Here is a 20213-nt window from a genome sequence, read left to right on the forward strand (position 1 = left end):
TGCCTCAGTAACCAACGTGAGTTTAAAGCTGCAATAATGATATTTTTATATGAGCAATTGATCAATTGACTATGTTACGTTTAAAGGGTCGTTCATATACAAACCCACAGATAACTATCATCGGACTCCACATCTTTCAACTCAATATTTTGGTTTTACGATCTGAAACGTTCTCACTGCTCTCATCAACCTTGATTCCAGCCGCAGAGGGCAGCTGTTTACAGTTAAAAGGCTCTCATAAACTGACTGCACACTACCTGCACAGCATCAAGCAGCTGCTGCATTTAGCAGCTAAAGAGTCTGATATTTCCCTCAGGGGGTGGTTCAGGCCAAAACTTACTAGACATTCATCAGGTGGCTATAAACACAACTCCCAACGAACCGTAATGTTGCTCCATGTCTGCTGGATGTAGTGACAAGTTTATGAGGTAATATCAATGTAGTCACAACAGAAATCAATTACTGCTTTTAAGGGAGATTGTGTAACTTGTACACTCATGGGTTTTGCTGTTACAAACCTACATCGTCTGCTATGACCAGTAGCTTATGGAGGCTTATGTTAGAAATCTTTAGACAGATATTGCTGTGTAACTAATATTTCTTAGTCACTTATCTATCTTCTCTGTCACAAAAAACCTAATAAAAATGTATTTTTTCAAAACAAACTCATAGACTTTTTGGAAATGAAGGGAATTTAATGGGCCATTATTAAAGTTACACAGTCTTGCTTTTTCCTTCTCACAGCTAATCGCTTTTTAATATTGACAGATGCTCATATCAAAATTTAGGGAGACGTTTAAACGGCTGCATAGCTAATCTTTAAGCTGATGTGTCAAGCTCAAGTCTGAGTTCAAGTCCTCATAATTCACATCCCAGTTTATTCAGAAGTCTTCGGTTTTTGACTCTGGTATGAAAACACTCGACATTTTATCAGTCAGATGTCCCCTGTTCCCAATGTTTTGAGGCCCCAGAGACGTCCCTTCATCAATTCAGAGCACACCAACACACCATCTTTCCAAATCTTTAATCTTTCCAAGCCTCCTCCTGCCTGCCACCCAGGTGCAGCCGAACCATCACTCAACAACTCAAATCATTGCCTCTGTCAGTTAACAAGTTCAGGAAGGAGTAGACAAATGTGGGGCCATCAGCACTGCCCAGATGCGAATTGTTTTTATCAACCTTTAGAATGTGAGCGCTTTGTTGTCCCTACAGGGTACCTTCTTGCCTGCCGGCCTGATATTTTAAATCCTGATCCAATCTGACGGCCGCAGCATTTAAACTCTCAGTAGACACATTTTTTTTTTTTTTTTTTACAACTTCCTCTGAGAGTTTTCCAGAGCTACAAGAGAAATGCGACACATGGAAAATACAAACTCTGAATACATTTGCGCCCCTAAAAACCTAGACGCCTCCAAAGTAATTACATTTGCAAAGATGAAAACTGCACGCATGCTTTTGTGATTACAGCCATCTGAACAGAAGGAAATTGAGGAGCGGTTAGTACATGAAATGACTGGGAAAAAAAGTAGAGAAGTGCTACCAGACATTACCAGTTTTGAAGGCCCCTGCTGCCATACGGAAATGCAGGTAGGGAACGACAGCCGTACAGTCTGTGTGTTGTCTTTTCACAGTGTGATCTGTTACAGTTCCCTTAATTAAGTAACATGATTTTACTTCTGCACACTCTGTTTCCAACTGTCATAATTTGTATTCACTCTGTCTAGCACACTATATAGCCTGAATGGACCAGAAGCACTGACATCAAATAAATCAAAGAGATAGTTGTTTCAGAGATAACCTCATAATCTACAAGAATGAACATCTGAATGAATTTTTCATTCATCTGCTGTCTTCAAACACATACAGAATAGAATTAAATACAGTTGCCAAGACTGACGCGGGAATGAACGATTTCAACCTGCCATTCCCAAATAGCATCAAAATAATGTGATAATGAGCATTCAATCTGCTTGTGGAAGACATCCTGCTGATACTTCCAGGATATCCAAGACTGTCGTGTAGAGATATCTACCCCAACAATGCTGTCTTGAATTTTAATATGTGTGTGTGTCTGTGTGTGTGTGTGTGTGTGTGTGTGTGTGTGTGATAACACAGTAAGCCAATAGGGATTTTCTGCTGTCTTCATCATCACTTGAAGTCAACCCTCAGGCCAAATGGGTGTGGAGCTCTCTCTCTCTCTGTCTGTGTGTGTGTGTGTGTGTGTGTGTGTGTGTGTGTGTGTGTGTGTGTGTGTGTGTGTGTGGGTGGGTGTGGGTGGGTGTGCATATGTGTGTGGGTGTGTATTCTGAGAAAGCAAGAGCTGTGTTATGGGTGGGATATGCATGCATGTATATACAGTATATGTGCATATTTCAGCACAGTATGCGTGAAATGTATCCATTTCTGTATGACTGCTTGTGTGTGTGTGTGTGTGTGTGTGTGTGTGTGTGTGTGTCTGTTAGCCTTGGCCCAGATGTGTTTTACATCTAAACAACATTTGCATTTAGAGCACTCTAATCTTCCACTGTTAACCTCAACCTCGGGCATGTATCAAATTGATAAATATTTTATTGCTTGGTTCATTTTTGTTGCTGCTCCAAAGCATCAGCTGACATTCAGTTTGCACTGAGACAAAGCCAAAAATCTATCCACTGGAAAGAAACAACCCACAGAGCTCAATTATGACTCTCAGTAGATTTTTAGCACCTGCTAATTCAACGGTGCATTAAAGGCTGACTACAAGATATATCACCAGCTATCTATCATCCTGAAGGATTTTTTCTGAGACAGGAAACAATCCAAAATCCAGCAAATCAATACTACAGAAGAAGCACATAATGATCCATGGTGTGGGATCACAAAGGTGGGGTCCAGAGTTCTCCTTATTAATCACACCCTCAGGATTGTGGAGTTTACTGACCATGGGCTCAATTTCAAAAAGAAAGGAATGATTCTGGCAAATCATCTAAAAAAAATATATCATGAGTGGCAATTCATCAATTTGGTCAAGCCTCTTTTCTACAAGGCTCAGCCTGAATGACAGACGCATTGTTGGTCATTAATGGCATCAACGCACACCTGAATGGTGCAACATGCTGATCAGACTATTGATGGAGGCTATACTTAGTTTGATCCTTGTCAGAAGCCTTAAAGCCTCCGGTTCTGTCTGGCCAGTATTTGATGTGTGTGCGAGATGAAAAGTGTAACCCCTAGCGTTGGCGTTCATCGACTGCATGGAAAGGTGACAAAAAAAGAGGAAGGGATCGTTAGAAATAACTTACCCCGAGGGTGACACTGTCTTCTCTTTGAAATAATGGGATGAACTTATCTCCGCGGATAATTTCGGACTTGTTCAGAGGACGAAATCGACACAACACCTTGATATTGCATTCCGCGTTAGCATCAGCCATTGTGAAAAAATAAATAAATAGTGGTCGCGCTTCCAAAAGATAAAGAGGGATTTCTTTATCTAAATGAAAAATAAAATATTCCCTGTGAAACCTTTTCCCGTAAAACCACCTGGACGCAGGCTGGAACCACCGGCTATACCCACATGCAAAGCGAGACTGGCAGGCGAAGCATTTGGGAGAAGGGGCATCTACGAGTTTTTGGACAGACTACAGCCAAATTCATTAAAGAAATGTCAAACAAAAAAGGGAAAAAAAAGAAGCCGTTTGAGAGTGTTTCTGGTTTTAAAATGCGCTCAAAGCAAACTCAGGTGCAGTTGAAGCAGGTGGAGAACAGATGGAGAGTTGTAAACGGGGAGTATATTCCAAACTGGTCCGGTCGGCAGTGTCTGGATAGGCTGCAGGCTCCTCAGAAGCATGCCTTGCATCACTGTCATCGCTGCTCTCTCACTGGGGGCGGGGCGTGCAAAAGTAGCGACTCAAATCCTCTCTCATCAGCACCACTGAGCACAGGGACCGAGGAGAGGGGAGGAGTTGAGCTCCAACTCTGCCTCTTATTCCCGTAGCCACAAATAAATTGGCCTCCACAGAAAAAGTTCTTCACATTCACATTAACTTGCTTTCATCTGGCCAGAAGTTTTTTTTAGAGGAGAGTATTTGTCTTTTTTTTTCTGTTCTCTCCCTGTCTGCACCAGACTGGTCGTCATGGCAATGCTGTTTTGCATGACAAACTGGGTAGTCATGTGGGAACCAAAGGCTCCATAATGTTTGCCCTGGGATTTAAAGGGGTACGCCAGCTATGTAGCACTGATATCCTGACTTTAAAGCTTTTAAGCTTTCTATAAGGTCCAAAAACACTAAATACTACTTTACTTTTCCCAAAATGCTTGTATACCTTTCATTAGGTCCCAACAACTCCAGTTTATAACACAAGCTTACTGTTATGAATTAGTGGTCTCAAGTCCATGGAGAGATGCAAATATGTGAGATGTTATTTTTCTGTCATACTTTAGAAAGCTACTCAAGAGCAGCATCACACTCCTCATGATGAGTAAACAGACGTTCATATGTAAAATTGGTGTAAAGCCCCCTTTAAAATCTGGATTTTGCCTTTTGGCCTAGAATGTATAAGGCAAGGAAGCAAGAGTTGCCTACAGAAATAATTACCAAAAACTATAGTAAGCTTACATTTAAAATGAATTAAGTAGCTTTTTAAATTCTAATGAGAAATGTCAAATAACCAAAGGTTAGCTATATATGTATGTTCCATGCTTTACTCCAAGAAATAGACCACAGTGTAAAGAATATTGTGCTGTAGTGCACTCAGTGGTAAAGTTGCCACTGCTCTTTAGATGTGCTTGCTAACAATCGTTGCCCTTGATAATATGCTCCAGTGTGGAAGTAGCCTAAAGGTACAAATTAAATGATGTTTCGTCACCCAATCCAATCATGTGAGTGGTGTAATAGGCTAGTTATAGGGCTCAAAAAACAACCTGATTTCTTCATAAATATGTGACAGCTGGTCAGAGACATGTTTCCCCATTATTGTACAAAATACTGCAACCAAGTTCCCACTTAAAATACGACTCTACTGATCACACTTTTGGTTTTATGTTTGTTAAATGTAACAATAGGCTATATAATATGCAGTATGTTATATATCTAGGCCCATATACTGAGTGTGATAGACAGTAGGCCATCATTTGAAAAACAAACATGCTTTACTAGAATATATTCCTATGTTTGTAATTACGGCAAAACAACAAGAGATTTAAAGGGAGTGAGTTGTTTAGTTTGATTTGTTTTCAGCATTTTTTCTCCTTCAAAGATGTACCATATAGTTGTTTCTCCTTCAACATGAAATGTCCACTTTGTGTGCGGATGTAAATACAAAGTAGTTAAAGCATTTATAGCATAAAATATTAGTAAATTAAAACATAAACATGCACGATCACACCTTAAATCACTACTTTCTGTACTTTAGATAAGGTGGATAATGTTTTCCCCCGACAGAGTGAATCATCTTATCAATTGACCATCTTTGGCCCATTGATTGGGTTGTTTGCTCGCACCTTTAGCGCCACCGTGTGACGACCCTGCTACAATTCAACCCCATATATACACTTTAAAAATAAAGACAGAATCATTTTGGTGTTAAAGCAAATTAGTTGTTGAATACATTATGAGCAATATAATATGTTTGATGGTAAAAAAATAAAAATAAATCAAATAAACCGACGTTAAACGACAGAGATGGACCGTTAAACCTTATTGGTCCAAAACCACGCATGCGTAACGACGCTCCACTTTTGTCGGGTGTGTTTGTTTTGGTGGTCGTGGTAGGCCGTTCTCTGCGGTTGATATAGCGAAAACGTGACCGCCCGCTCGCCTGTAAGAAACCCAACGTACACGCTGTGAAATCGAGCTGCAGCTGGTGACACACAGCAGAACTGGAGAATCCTCCGCCGGCTGAGAGACTGCTGGCTCATCTATCGTTAGCTTTTGTTACATTTCCCCTCGGCTCATCGATAACTTACACGTTTTAACAACTGTTATCATATTCTATCGTGATTTATTGGTGTAGTCTTTGCTTCCCCGCTGACAATGGCTGATCCTAAATACGCAAACCTGCCGGGAATTGTAAGTGGCTAACGCTAGCAGACAGATTAGCTTAGGTGGCTATTTTGGCTGCGCTAGCTCCCAAGGGCTGTGACAGCTCTTGTTTTGCTTACGTCCCCTGCTGTTTACTCCGTTGTCTGCTTGTTTGTTTGTAATAACTATACAACTAGCGTTAACAATCGTATATTTTTAGTTGCTAACTTCTCAGCTAATGTTGTATCCTGTGATACAAAGCACCAGAGAGTAGGGCTTAGCAAAGTACGTGTTGTGTTGAATGGGCCGGGGCGTTGGCCAGGCTAATGACAATAAACTGGACGTCTCACTGTGTGATAAACCGCTTTCCTTATTGTTTTTATAGGCCTTCAACGAGCCGGACGTGTACGAGACCGGTGACCTTCCAGAAGATGACCAGGCCCAGTTTGAGTCGGTAAGTGGACGTTTTGTTTTTACACCCTGGATGTGTTCAGACTGTTCGCTGCAGATAACTCAACTAGTTAAAAACTGTTCACACTTCACTTACATAGCGGTACTAATTTCTTCCTTGTGGTCAGTGTGCATTATCCCTGTCGCGATTAAACAGCTAACCACGCAGTTACTTGGCTTACGGACTTACATAGCAAAACAATAATCTCACCTAGTGTTGTTTACTAAGCTGTTGTGTATGAAATTAAAGTTAAACACTGCATTTGTGCTGTCTTTACTAACTCTGTAGTGCAATGTGTGTTCTCCTTTTGTCTCTTACAAACATTGTAAGAGGAGATCTATAATCACCTCTTGACTTCAGTGATGGTTAATACATCATTTCTAATTTATGTGAAAAGCTTATTCATTAGTTTCCAAGAATTCAGTATGTTTCGTTATATTTCATTCAAAGGGTCAACCTGCACTATTCAGATTACTGTTTAACTACATGTATTGTCCATATTAGTATATCTGCTTATTTATGCATGGAGAGAAGTAAGGGAAGACAATATAAAATAGATTTCAAATATCAAATTCCCCCTGTTTTGTTTCATATCTGTGTATATTCTTACTGTCTTCTATCTGCAATGTGAAGCAGTCAACTAGAGTTACAGTATTGGTAAGAACTTTGTAAACACTTGAGAGATGCTGGCCTGACGTTGCTTTTAAACATGTCTGGGCTGTTTGCTGACCAGCTGAGTGAATCCTAATTGGCATTTTCCCTTCCATGTTTCCACATTCGTTCTTCCCATACCCTTGCCCTTGTTTTGACTCTTCCCCACCCCTCCTGGGACCCTAGTTTGTACAAGTAAGACTGGCTCCATTTTACTCTCAGTGAGCTTAATGCCATGCTTTTTATGCATGTCTTTTAATCTCATACCCACTTTTCCTGCCTCTATTGATTGGGATGAAATGAGAAATAGATCGATGGAGTGACCCTTTTTTTGTGCTCTGTAATTTATCATTTTTTGATTGTTTTGAAGTGCAAGGGATTGATTCTTTTCCTCCTATTTGTGTTGCTCATGTAAACCATTTTAAGGGAATAATGATGTTGATGGTTCTTCAGCAGCACTTTAATTCAATCTTTCACTGGGTCATGCTTTGACAAAGCAGTGAATGCTCAAGTGTGTGTGTGTGTGTGTGAGTGTGAAGCACTGACAGGAGAAAGAAGTGTTTGTTTATTGCCTTTAGATATTTCCCTGTTTAACCTGTCATCATGTTCTAACAGTTGCTTCTTGGCTAACCATACTATTCTCACTAACTGGACATTTTAAAGGCTCCTATACACTGTGCAATAACAGGTTCATTGCATTGTCACACTTTGCCAGCTGGATATAGTATAATAAAATATGTGCTGGACTATACGTCATCAGTTTTGACACAAGTCAGATTGTTTGATGAATCCCTAGTGAATCATAGCGCCAATTATGAGAATAAATAAAACATGAAAGCAGAAACACGGCATCAAGTCACACAGTCCATCGTTGGTGCTCATGTATTTTGAAAATGCAGCCAAACGAGAAACAGGCTTTTATCCGTGGCGCTGGCACTTTTATGTTCCACAACATTTTGCCGGAGTTGTACAGTACGTAGTTGTGCCAATACTGACCTCATTAAGTTGATTGGGTATTGGCCAAATGTGACTGATCCACGTCGAGACGACAGATGAGTTTCTTTGTCACGACACTATAAAATTCAGTCTTCTTGCTAGCCCTAGTTTAATGCCATATTCTAGCAGAAATCACATTTAGAAGTTGGTCCTAAATTACACCGTCAGACGTTTGAGGCGTCTTTGTTTGAGTCTCACAGTGAGACCTTAGACCACCATCTTGGGTTGATGACCAAAGATATCAATACATAGTCACACAGTGTATAGGGACCTTAACTTAAACATACTTCATTAACCACTGTAGTTTTATCTACCAGATTTATTAGGTTGAACTGCATGTTATAGAACTCACCCCGACTGAATGATTTATGATCGATGTAAAAAAAACAAAAAACTGAATGTACTTCAAGGTTTATAGTAAGTTTATTGACTTCTTTTAGACACCCTTCAGCCAACTGTTACTGTTCATTCTGACTCCTGGATTGTTTTGTAAAAACACCAATCCTCTGCATCCATAGCATAATGCTCTGAGACCTATAATGCTCTCGAGGAGAGTGTATGGTAGCACTGCATTATAAAGTACAGTATGGTATCAATGGAGAAAGTAACTTGTTGGTGTTAATGTACCATCTTAACCATCCTGAATCGGGGAAGAGAGAAAGAACTGGAGACATCATATGCAGTCTGAACAGTGTGTCTCCAGGGTTTTTTAGCAGCAACTCTCAGAACACTGCTTTCTTTCTTATCTTTCCCTGACCCTGGCCAACTGTTCCTGTTGTGTGCATGGCATGTGATAACCACATTAATCTGTGTTGTCTCTCTCTCTCTCTCTCTCTCTCCCCCCTTCTTTTTTCTCTCCCTCTGCTCTTATGTTACTTTCTCTAACTCTCTTTGGAAACCCAAGGAGCTGGTAAGAGCCTGACTAACCCTCCTCCTCACTCCTCCTCCTCACTCATCCTCCCTACCCTATCTGTGTAACTGTCTTGTGTTCTGTGTGTTTCCTTGGTCTGTCTTTTTTTTTTAACCAAATCTGTGTGTGATCCCGGACTCATGTCATCTATCTGTATGTGTCAGTGGTGTTTTGATCTTACCCATAGCCTCTAGTTCATCATAATTGATCACTAGGACATTTTGATTAAATGATCTGCATTTTTTTTGTGCTCCTCAGAATCACTAATAAAAAAAAACATAATTTAGAAAGTTCTAGTGGCTTCTGCTTTTTTTTTTTATTTACACAACATTAATTTACCATTGTAGACTTATACCACATAGGTGATTTTCAAAATAATAAAAGGTCTACAATCAAGCCTAGTCTTTTGCCTGCTGGTACAAGTTATGTTGAAATAATCCGGTTCTCCCTAAGGCTGCCCCAAATAATGACTCTGAAGCGCATGGAAATTTTCATGATTCATGGCTATAATGGTTTTTAATTTCTGAGGGAATCTGACCTTGGTAAGCAATAATAATCGTTTTAAATCATAATTTGGGGCAATGATTAAGTGCAAAATTTCCCCCTTATATCTTATCAACCTATCAACTTATCAACATATTTCAAGTCTACCTTGGGCTTCGAGACTTTTGGCTCACTGGCTCAGTAAGCCAAGGATCATTTTTAAGTCTTGGCTGTCCGTATTGACTCATATCCCTTTATGGTTTTGTTAACGTTCATCTGACTTTATTTTCTTGGTGTTTCAATGACAGGAGGAGCTCTGCAGTGACAGCGTGGAGAGGATTGTGGTCAACCCCAACGCAGCCTATGACAAGTTCAAAGACAAGCATGTCACCACCAAGGGACTTGGTCAGTTCATAAGGGATGATAAATCACTCTTAACATATCTTTTTATTGTAATAACTATTACATTATAAGTGTTTAAATATTATTTACCCTACCGTCATTGATACAATAGGGTGGACAGACAACTAGAAACAACATTAAAAACACATTTTCAGAATGATCTTTGTGAAATTACAGACTGGCAGAGAAAGTTAACAGGTGCTGTCACTTCAAAATGTGGCTCTTCTGTTACAGGTGTAACAAAACAGATCCATCCTTTTGCTAATTTCATACCGCATTTCCTGTTCTGGCTCAGACTAGGCAACTCGACAACCAGTTTTCTTTTTTCTGACTTTTTTTATTTCTCTTCCAACCCCTTTGTCACTTTTTTTTCACAGACTTCTCAGACAGAATCAGTAAAAGCAGAAGAGTGGGCTATGAGTCAGGAGAATTTGAAATTGTGAGTATGTTCTGTTCAGCAGAAATTCATTATTTCACTTTTTGTTCTTTCAGAAGATGTTCCACTTTGAGGATAACACCACCATTATCATTTTTATTTAACTCGCTACATGTGTTTTCTGTTAAAGTCAAGAATCTGAGATGGTGTTGTTGTGTGATAGTTTGTCTCAGGGATTCTTCCTCATGTCTAGACCCACTTTGCTGTTATGTAATATTCATACCCTTTCTCTTCTCTCCCATCTTTGTTTAGCTTGGAGAGGGCTGTGGAGTGAAGGAGACACCTCAGCAGAAGTACCAGCGCCTGGTGAATGAGATCCAGGAGCTCACTCAGGAGGTGGATACCATCCAGGTGAACTGACACTGAGACACACTCACATGCACTCAAGCACACTTCTCCCTTGCCCACAGGACTTGGCAAGGAATGGTACGCTCTGATTATACAGCCTTTTATCTTGCTGTCTGCACACAAATTCAATAGCCTTCCACAGAGGGCCACGCCTCCACTCTGCTCCTCGACCAAGTCATCATGTATTCATTCAGAGGACTGCAATGTTTTAATTAGGACATTTTCAGAGGTGTAATATATAGTTCCAGTTCTTATTGATGAACTACAGACCTGAATATCCAATCCAAAGCTTAGTATGGTGTGTGCACTGATGCATTATATTTACCCTGGATTGATTAAAACCAGGGCCAGGAATTGCTTTTCAGACTTGCAGAGACCCCACAGCCTAGAAACTAATTAAACCTTTGGTGTCATTAACTTGGATAGACACAGAGCAGGACCTGCTGCTCTATGAGTCCAACATCAATTTCTAATTCAACCTCTGAATTGGCAGTTTTTGTGACGGTATCTGTGGGTTTCAACTCATGCAGGTCATGCTGGCAGAATATGCAGCCTGACTGCAGGGAATGTGCTGCTGCTCTGCTGCATCCTCTAAATTTACACTCATGAAAGACCTCTATGGAGCAACTGACTTGCTCCAAGTAATATGTGTCCATACATTAGGTTGAATTCTGTGAATGAAAAACTAAAACGCTGCATACTTGAGTGAGAACATATTGTAATTCACTTAGACCACATTAACTGAGGAATAATGGCATAGTTTGATGATATTATACTAAGCCTGGTTGCAAGAGCTCCGTCTACAGACGGAAAGTGAATTATTTGTTCCGTCATAGTCCGTTTATTTTAACTGCTTGTTTTGGGGGTTTTTTTGTGGTTAAGTAAGTTCCAAAGAGATTCAGGAAACGTGACTCCAGAAAAAGAACATATATTCGGGAAAGCAGCTCAAGCCTTCTAAAGCTTATCAAACCTAGAACCAGATTAAAAAACACTGAAATATTCCTTTACTTCTGTTCTATGGGACACATGTTCTCAGTGAACAACATACCTGGTTTCCCAGACAGACTAGTCCTCGATTTCATCAACCTCTGCGTTGTTGTTCGAAAAAAACGTCTGTCACTTTCACTGCTGTGAAGAACTCAATGACCTCAGTGTTCCCTCTGCTTCCAGGCTGCCACAAAGGAAAGCAATGCAGAGGAGCGCCTGACTCCAGTGGTACTCGCCCAGCAGGCAGCCCAGCTCAAACAGCAGTTGGTTTCTGCCCATCTTGACTCACTGTTGGGACCGCAGGCACACATCAACCTGGCTGACCCAGATGGAGCGCTGGCCAGGTGAGCTGAGAAGGGGGGGCGGGGGGGGTAGTAGAGGGAGTCAGCAATAGATAGTTGGAGAGAAGTGCAGGGGAATTCATTTTATTGAGCCTTGGACTAAAACCTAGTTATATCCAGTTATAAGGAGTGAGAGAGTAATAAGGTCAAGGCAGTACAGCTGGTATCAATTGCTCACATAAATCCTGCTGATCTCAGTGTAGCACTACCTGGGGAGCACAAGAACTGATGGGCAGATGATTTAGGAAGGGAAATAATAGAGAAGGCATGGTGAGAATAAAAACATGCTGCAATATGTAAAAGAAAGAAACAGAAAATAAAGCGGGAAAGAGACACTTGACACTAGTGAAAGAGGATGAAGTAATAAAAACTTTTCAAGCTCCCCTTGACCTTGCAGTTCACAACAGAGCCTGAAAAGATTGGTTCTGGCCTAAGAGTCGGGTCATAACACAAGAGAGGGGGGGCACAGCAGCACATGGGGCTGATAACAATATTGAATATAATAATCCTTTTGTGTCTCCTTTTCCCTCCTTCCCGCAGGCGTCTGCTCACCCAGCTGGAAGCGGCCAAGGGCAGCCGTAGCAGCGCCACAGGAGACAACAAGCCGACGGCATCAGCTAAGGGCCCAGATGGAGTGGTACTCTACGAGCTGCACAGCAGACCAGAGCAGGAAAAATTCAATGAGTCTGCCAAGGTAAAGTGGAAAGGATGGTGGTAAATGTCTCGGATGAATGTGCTTTCAAATGTTTCAGCACTATGACCCGGTAGACATGTTTTGTTTTCATTCTCATGAGAGAAATGTCAGAATATTTGATGGCAATAAACGGGACAAAAGGCTGGAAGGTATGTGCGTGGGCGTTTGTGTGTGTGTGTCTTGTGGGATGCTGTTGTCACTGCCAGCCATGTGTTGCCTTGTTCTGTCCCTGTAGATGGCGGAATTGGAGAAGCGTCTTGCTGAGCTGGAGATCGCTGTTGGCTCAGGATCAGACAAGCAGGTACACACTGACTCATACACAACACACACACACACACACACACACACACTTCCTCTCTAATTCTTTTCTCTTTCATTCACACTAATTCTGTTTATCTCCTTCTCTCTTTTACTCTCACACCAGCAGAATTTTCATGCTCCTGTTGCTGTGTAACCATCCACAAAGTGAAATTGAAATAAAATCTTCCACTGGATTTATGTAAATTATGGGGGTGGCTTCATTGTGTCTTGTTAAAATGTATATTCCCTCTTTGTGTATATATTGCAGGGACCTCTAAGTGCTGGTGTACAAGGAGCCAGTTTGATGGTAAGAAATCATCTACTTTCTTTTGGTACATGCTGCATGGAGTTTGTGTCTTTATTCATAACTCTGTGTATCTGCAGCCAGAGAACTGGGTCATACTTCAAAGATGACATCGAATTCTCCAAGTTTGTTTATTGCAGCTGTGCCAGGAGTAGGAGCAAGAAAACAAAGTTTTGTGCTCAAACTTAAATATAACTTATGCATCTGTTCTTGTTTGTATCAGGACACCATAGAGCTCCTGCAGGCGAGGGTCAGCGCACTGGACTCTGCTACTCTGGATCAAGTGGAGGCCAGACTGCAGGTAACTAATCCATGCACAGTATGCAGCACATGGTTAGGGGGGAAATTGAGGGTTTCTGATACAAATAGACAAGTCAGTTGCAATTTGATTACATTCTGATTTGTACGACATGTTTCCCATATAAACTTTTTTCTTTTTTAAGAAAACTGAAATGTTTGTTTTGCTGTCCTGCAGAGCGTTACGTGACAAGCTAGATATTTCTTCTGTTTGTGCTGAGTACAGAGATTGGTCAAACTAGCATTACCTTCAGAAGTATCTTGTGTGCTATATCTAAAAAATACCATAGTATCAACATGAACAAAATCAATGCTTGTATTTCTTGTTATGTATCTGAAAGCCTCTAGGATGGCACCTCTCGCACAAAATAAATAAATAACTTTTTTCTCTCCTATCTAGAGTGTCCTTGGGAAGATGAATGAGATTGCTAAACACAAGGCAGCGATTGAGGACGCTGATACACAAAACAAGGTTTGTAATCCCTGTACATCCATCAGTCCACACTGAGTGCAGTAATCATCTCAGATTCTTTCACACAAAATGGCAATATACAGTCGACCTGTGACTCCTTTCAGATGGAAGATTATTACAATCATTAGAGTTGAGTTTTGAACAGGAAGCTGTATAATATATCCAGTAATATTGTAGTCTCACAGAAGATAACCTGGCTAGTTCAGTCTTAGGCGTTCATGCTGTCATGAAAAAAACACATCAGAGGGCTGTACTACGAAGCGAGGTAACTGGCTTATCCAGGTAACTTCAGGAGTAACTCTGTGACGTCAGGTGTAACTTCCAGGTAAACTCGTACTACAGAAGGTGGATACGTTTTACCCGAGGTGTGTTGTCATGGCAAGTTACGCTCCATGTCTAAACGGTTCCAAGCTGGTTATTTTTGTGGTTAAGTCAATGTTAACCTATAAACCACCTCTCCCCCGCCCACAAGGCTCACTGTGGAGGTCGGGGGTGTTAAAACACCATCAAAATCCTCTGGTTTACCCTGGTAATGTTACCTATGAAAGATATTGATTCCCATCTGAGGGAATTCACAATATAAAAATGCTTTTTAATTTGTATAGACTAGGCCTATATAAAGAACACTTTATTTCCAGAAGAATCCAGAGGCACTTATTCTAACAGTAGCATATTACATTCACACAGGTAGCCTACAGCTTCTGTGCTTTAGGAAATACATTTAAATTCAGGGCTTAATGTTCTCAGGCATAGAGCAGTTTTAAATTCATATAATACTTAATTCAACACATTGTACACATTTCTTCACGGATAACTTTTCAGTTTGTAAGGAATCTTGACTTTTTTCAAGTTTCAGCTGAGATCTGCATGATTTCCAGGCAACAATCTTTTTGCCTATCTTGGGCATGTATAGGCATGTCCTGTTTTAAAGTGCTGTACCCTTAAGTGGCCAGTAGATGGCAGGCCATATTAATTATGTGATTATGGTGAACAATGAGGTCATGCAGTGGTGTGTTTTTTATACATTAAGGTGTTCTACATTGCAAACAGGATGTGTGTGACGCGTGTTCATTACTACAAAGCACAACTGCATGCTTTTGTGTGAGATTATGTTTAATTAAGTCATTGTAACCACAGTAACTGGGCCTCTGTCTTTAGCCATAAAATACAGTTGTAATTGGAATGGCCAAATTTCAAGCAGTATGAGAAGAATTTACTATTTATTATAATAATGAATGCAGGTATGTGTGCAAACTTGACAAACCACAAAGTTACCAGACTGCTTAAATATAGACTATACACAGACAAACGTATGCATGTATGTCATTTGCAGTACAATAATCATTACATCAGGAAACTAAAGACAAATCTGTGACCTTGGGTAATAATGTTCTTTAAGCTGGAGGGCTTTAGCTTGGTATTAAATGTGCCTGTATGTGTTTACCTGTCAGGTGTCGCAGCTTTATGACGTGGTGCAGAAGTGGGATGCCGTGTCTACTTCTGTACCTCAGGTGGTGCAGAGGCTTGTCGCTGTCAAGGAGTTGCATGAGCAAGGTAACACACAGGAACTGAAGCTTGTTTACAATGTGGTAGCCCAATACTCGCTTTGTGTCCTCACATAACTCTCTAAGCCATGAGACAATATTAGTTGTTTACCATCACATCACTTGACCTCATAACATGACTGTATATGAATGTACTGGTGTTGAATAATTTGTTCGTATTGTAAATATTGTAATAATATTGCTCTAGGGCAGCGTTTCACCCCAGTAAGGATAATAACAATGAAAACTTGGATAATTTATGTTCCGTTCTTTTATGTGAGTGAAGAAGAACCTTGAAATGACACCCATGAGAGTTCAAGGAGAGGATGTATGTAGGTTAGTGGGGGTGGGGAGTGGCATTAAAGATTCAAAATATGTAGGATGTAGCTACAGAACATAACAGGGTGTGAACCCGGATCACATTTCAGGCAACATCTGTGCTGGGAAGTAATACTTAGTCTGAAAGATTTGCATTTGCAATGGGAACGTCTGTGTGCGAGACAAAAGATGAAAACTAAGCGAAAATGGGATTCATTCGGATAATGGAATTAGCCCAAACCATGCCGTTCTATTATAACAAAGGGCAAAAAATCACAGAAAGGGAGCCTCAAAATGGTAATAGAATTAGACTAAATCTAGCAATACTGTTAAACACTCCCTCAGGGAGAAAGAGATGCATGATATTATATATCACATTATCATCTTTTTATTATTTAGCACATGAAAGCAGAACCTTGGCATTAATAGATCATATTGATAATTCATTTCTGAGAGCTGAAAGAGGTCATTTATCACCGAGACTGTCTTCGCACCAATCTGTCACAGTCTGCAGCTCAAGTGTTCCTCGCTCAATAGGGTTTAGCTGCACTGATTTTATTTTTGTTTTTCTCTCATGATCTTTCTTTACTGATGAAGGCAAACGAGTAAAAGAAAGTAGCTTAATCTCTCAAGCAGTCATTCATCAGTTTCACATTACATTTGTCTCTACTTGCCTTCACTTCACCCAAGATGCAAAGACAACATTACATTTCTTAAAGGTCCAGTGTGTAGCATTTAGGAGAATCTATTGGCATAATATTCATATGTATGTTTTCATTAGTTTATAATCACCTGAAAATTGTGTTTTTATTACCTTTTTAGAATGAGAAATTTTTATCACGGAGTGGTTCTTTTCCACAGTAGCATAGAACAGACAAACCAATCACTGGCTCTACATAGGGCTTTTCGTGTTTTTTCGCAGGTTTGGTAGCCACCGTAGTTTCTCTGACATGCTTGGAAGGCTGAGCTGTATTCAAATTGTTGCAGTCTGCAACTTCACTGCTAGATTACACTGAATCCTACACACTGGTCCTTTAGGCAGGGTTTTGAGAATCGATACTCAGTCTTCCTTTTTCTTCCTCTCTCTCTCTCTCTATGCACTTCCCCCTGATTTCACTTCTTGCAACCCCATAGCCATGCAGTTTGGCCAGCTTCTGACCCACTTGGACACCACTCAGCAGATGATCAACAACTCTCTGAAGGACAATAACACCCTGCTAACACAGGTAGGAAGTTCAACATAAATCATGTTTAACACCGCCAAAGTGTGGAACAACAATTTTGGCCACTTAAATGTTTACCTCCTGTATGAGTTACTACAACCATAGGACTACTGGCACGAGGCCAGTAGAAGTACAGTGTCTCGCTGGTAGGTCCACACAAAGGATTTCAAACAATGAACCCATTGCTATCATATTACAGGAGCTAATCTCTTTCTATAGTCAAAGACTAAAATGTTTGTTAAATGTGTTAAAAGGTAGAAACCTAGTGAACCTTGTTGTAGCTTCTTGTCTACAGGCGATTTTTCACAGTAAGATTGAAGAAGTTGGATTCATAAAAAATAAAAAAAAACTCAACAAACTACTTGGAAATATCCTCTTTATACATGGAATAGAAGTGTCCTTGAATACACTTTCAAGTGTGCTGCCATGGCAAAAGAAACAGTCTAACAAAGTGCAGCTACCCATTAGAAGGACAGAGGCTCTCTGAAGGTTCTTCTGGGTTCAGTCAATATTCAACCTTTGCTTTTACAGTTCAAGGCATCAGGCTGGATGGACAAAGCACTATCTTGTCAAGGAGAGTTTCTTTTGTTGATGGTGTTTGTTGAAACTTAAAATCTTCTTCAGAAAGGTTTTGATCTTACCCCTAATAGACTTTCATTGTGTTCTTAAGTGAAGTGTCCTAAGGCTTTAGAAGGGTATTTAATGTGTCGCTAACAAGCTTTTACAGAAAATTTAATTTCTTTTATACCATGTAGCAGTGAATATGTTAAATCTTTGGTTCATAGTCCACGGTGATGTTTTCAAATCCCTTGTATTGTTAGTCTAACTTTTTAAGCCAAATATTCAGTTTACAGTGACAGAAAATGGAGAAAACTAGTGAATTCTTACAATTGTAAAGTTTGCCAAAAACTATTTTCCTGCATTGTGACCAGGTTCTCCCTTCTATAAGGACATTTGCTTTCCATTATGCTTGCTGTATCTTGCTGCCCCCTCTATTTCTAAATTTTTCCTGCCTATCATAACAATCACACTTTTTACACCTAACTTTTCTTGCAACTCTACTTCTTTCTTTTGTATCTAACTTGCATGTCTCCCCCCCCCCAGGTTCAACAGACAATGAAAGAAAACCTGGTGGCTGTAGAAGAGAACTTTGCTGCGCTAGATCAGAGGATGAAGAAGCTCTCCAAATAAACGGTGGCAGGAGTTTGGACCAGTCCAGGAGAGTGTAGAACATGGACAAATAAGAGAAGGCTAGAGAGCACAGAGGGAGGATTGGGGGTTGAACTCTGTCCTTTTTGGCCATCCCTCTTTTGCTCTCTAGTTTGCCTCTGCCTTTTTTCACTAAGTGGAATGTTTAGAAAGTTGGAAAAGATGGAATAACAAAAAAAAGAGGAGACCAAATGTTCTTGTTCACCCTCCTTTTCTCTTCCTTTCTCTTGCATCAAATTGATATCAACTGAAAACACATTTGTCCACTCTATACATGCCACTGATTGCAGTCCCCTGTTAAGCTTATTGAGTTTTAGACTGGATTGTTTTTATAATTATTAGTATTAAACATAAGAATTTCCTCCATTCCTTTTGGAACCTCTCACTATTACTGGATTTGTACTGTATACTCTGATCAAATTAAATGATCACAGTAATGTCGGGTTGATGGGTGACACATTAAAGATGTTGTCAGCTGTGTAAAAAGAAAATCAAGATCTATTGTCTTATAGTGTTGTAGCAGGAGCACGTTTGTGCGAGTGTCAGGGCCAAGTCACGGAAGGAAAGCTTGTAAATATGCCTGTGTACCTTATTGTTTCTTCACGCTCAGTCGCTTGTAACTATATTATTATGACTGAGAGCAGACACCACAGACAAACTTTTAATCTGCTTTGTCATTGCCTACAAGTCAACTGTATTGTATATCTGTGGTCATGGAAACTGATCAATAAAACAAAGTGCGATAAGGTTGGCTCCTTTTATTTCATGTTGATCCTGTTTTCTCACCTCATACAAAATAAAAAATCTATTATTAAACTGTATTAATCTTACCAAATTACTAAGTGTATTTTAAAAAAAGTCTATTCCAACCCCCATTGTATTGATTATGTGGTCATGTCTTGACATATACCCGAACATGTTGGGATGATGTAAGATGACATGTAACTGGGGATGATGTAAGATGGCATGTAAGGTAATGAGTCATCAGCCGTTGGTATGGAAAATACAGCCATATTTTGTCATGTAAAAAAAACACATTTTATAGAGCGAAAATTTTAAAATCACATTTGCCACTTTCAACTAATCTGGTGCACCTGCAGGTATTCAAAGTCTTTTTAAAACCACTCATTTGGGTTTTCTTTATTCAAGGAATGATGCCTATTTGTGAACACTAGGTGGCAGCAGAGCATCTACTAAAAAAGGGTCAAACTCAAACTGTAATTCAGCTTTCAAATATACTATTAAATAGATTGAATGCAAGTTCTTCTGCCATACTTTCAGATAGTTCTGTCCCTGTAGAAATAACAAAAATAAGTTACAACAGTCTAGTTTGTATTTGCATTGCTTATCCCTAAAGGAAGAGTAACTTGACATTCTTGACCAACTGGATTTGAGTGGAGTAGGAAGAGCTAATTTAAGACACTGCCTACCATATAAAAAGTAAAATTTAAAAAGCATTAGTAAGCTTGAGGTGGCCAAGAGCTTTAAGGGGGCGACCATGAGTGACAACAACTTTTATTGCTTGTCATTCCCCATCTTCATCTCATTCCTCATTTTCTCTCATCACTCTACTGTCGGCTATTGATACCTAATAAAACCCTCATCCTACCGGATTAAACCGCACACATTGTTCTCCCATAGTGAACACAACCACAGTTGTACTTCACAGCTAATGAAAACCCACAGCAGAGTTAAATCAGGAAGAGACACCAAGGAAAACCCACTCTTGGTATTTGTTAAGACAAAGTACTCAATGAATTTCTCAGTGAGGTCAACCTCAAATCCATCTGGCATTAGCAGGTTTATAACAAGCATTAAGGCAAAAGGTTTGCTCATGTCTGATGTCAG

At 40.0% G+C, this 20213-nt stretch overlaps 2 protein-coding genes across 5 annotated transcripts in view; one reads left to right on the plus strand and one right to left on the minus strand.

Moving 5' to 3' along the window:
- The window catches only part of kif5ab (kinesin family member 5A, b), a 63976-nt gene extending 60114 nt beyond the window's left edge, over positions 1–3862 (minus strand). For 3 of the 4 annotated variants that reach the window (XM_051414287.1, XM_051414285.1, XM_051414286.1), the window contains exon 1: positions 3282–3862. In XM_051414287.1, the coding sequence (XP_051270247.1) occupies positions 3282–3410 (129 nt within the window). In that variant the 5' untranslated portion in view covers positions 3411–3862. The remainder of the gene's footprint in view (positions 1–3281) is intronic. The other variant, XM_051414288.1, reaches the window with a different exon arrangement.
- Positions 3863–5791: 1929 nt separating this feature from the next.
- dctn2 (dynactin 2 (p50)) lies at positions 5792–19111 on the plus strand. Its single transcript, XM_051414317.1, has 14 exons — positions 5792–6047; positions 6385–6453; positions 9799–9895; positions 10270–10331; positions 10581–10679; positions 11847–12007; positions 12545–12698; positions 12934–12999; positions 13267–13305; positions 13526–13603; positions 14000–14071; positions 15523–15625; positions 17068–17159; positions 18261–19111. Exons 1-14 carry the CDS (start codon positions 6012–6014, stop codon positions 18345–18347), a joined length of 1215 nt encoding a protein of 404 aa, XP_051270277.1. The 5' UTR covers positions 5792–6011; the 3' UTR covers positions 18348–19111.
- The last annotated feature ends 1102 nt before the right edge of the window (positions 19112–20213 follow it).

Source organism: Dicentrarchus labrax, unplaced genomic scaffold, assembly GCF_905237075.1.
Source record: "Dicentrarchus labrax unplaced genomic scaffold, dlabrax2021, whole genome shotgun sequence".
Taxonomy (NCBI): Eukaryota; Metazoa; Chordata; class Actinopteri; family Moronidae; genus Dicentrarchus; species Dicentrarchus labrax.

Bases quoted from the DNA above. Each gene is read 5' to 3' on its own strand.
- dctn2 (XM_051414317.1), top strand. From the start codon at position 6,012: ATGGCTGATCCTAAATACGCAAACCTGCCGGGAATT. The intron at 12,699-12,933 runs GTAAAGTGGAAA...CTGTCCCTGTAG, and splicing joins AATTCAATGAGTCTGCCAAG to ATGGCGGAATTGGAGAAGCG. The intron at 14,072-15,522 runs GTTTGTAATCCC...TTTACCTGTCAG, and splicing joins ACGCTGATACACAAAACAAG to GTGTCGCAGCTTTATGACGT.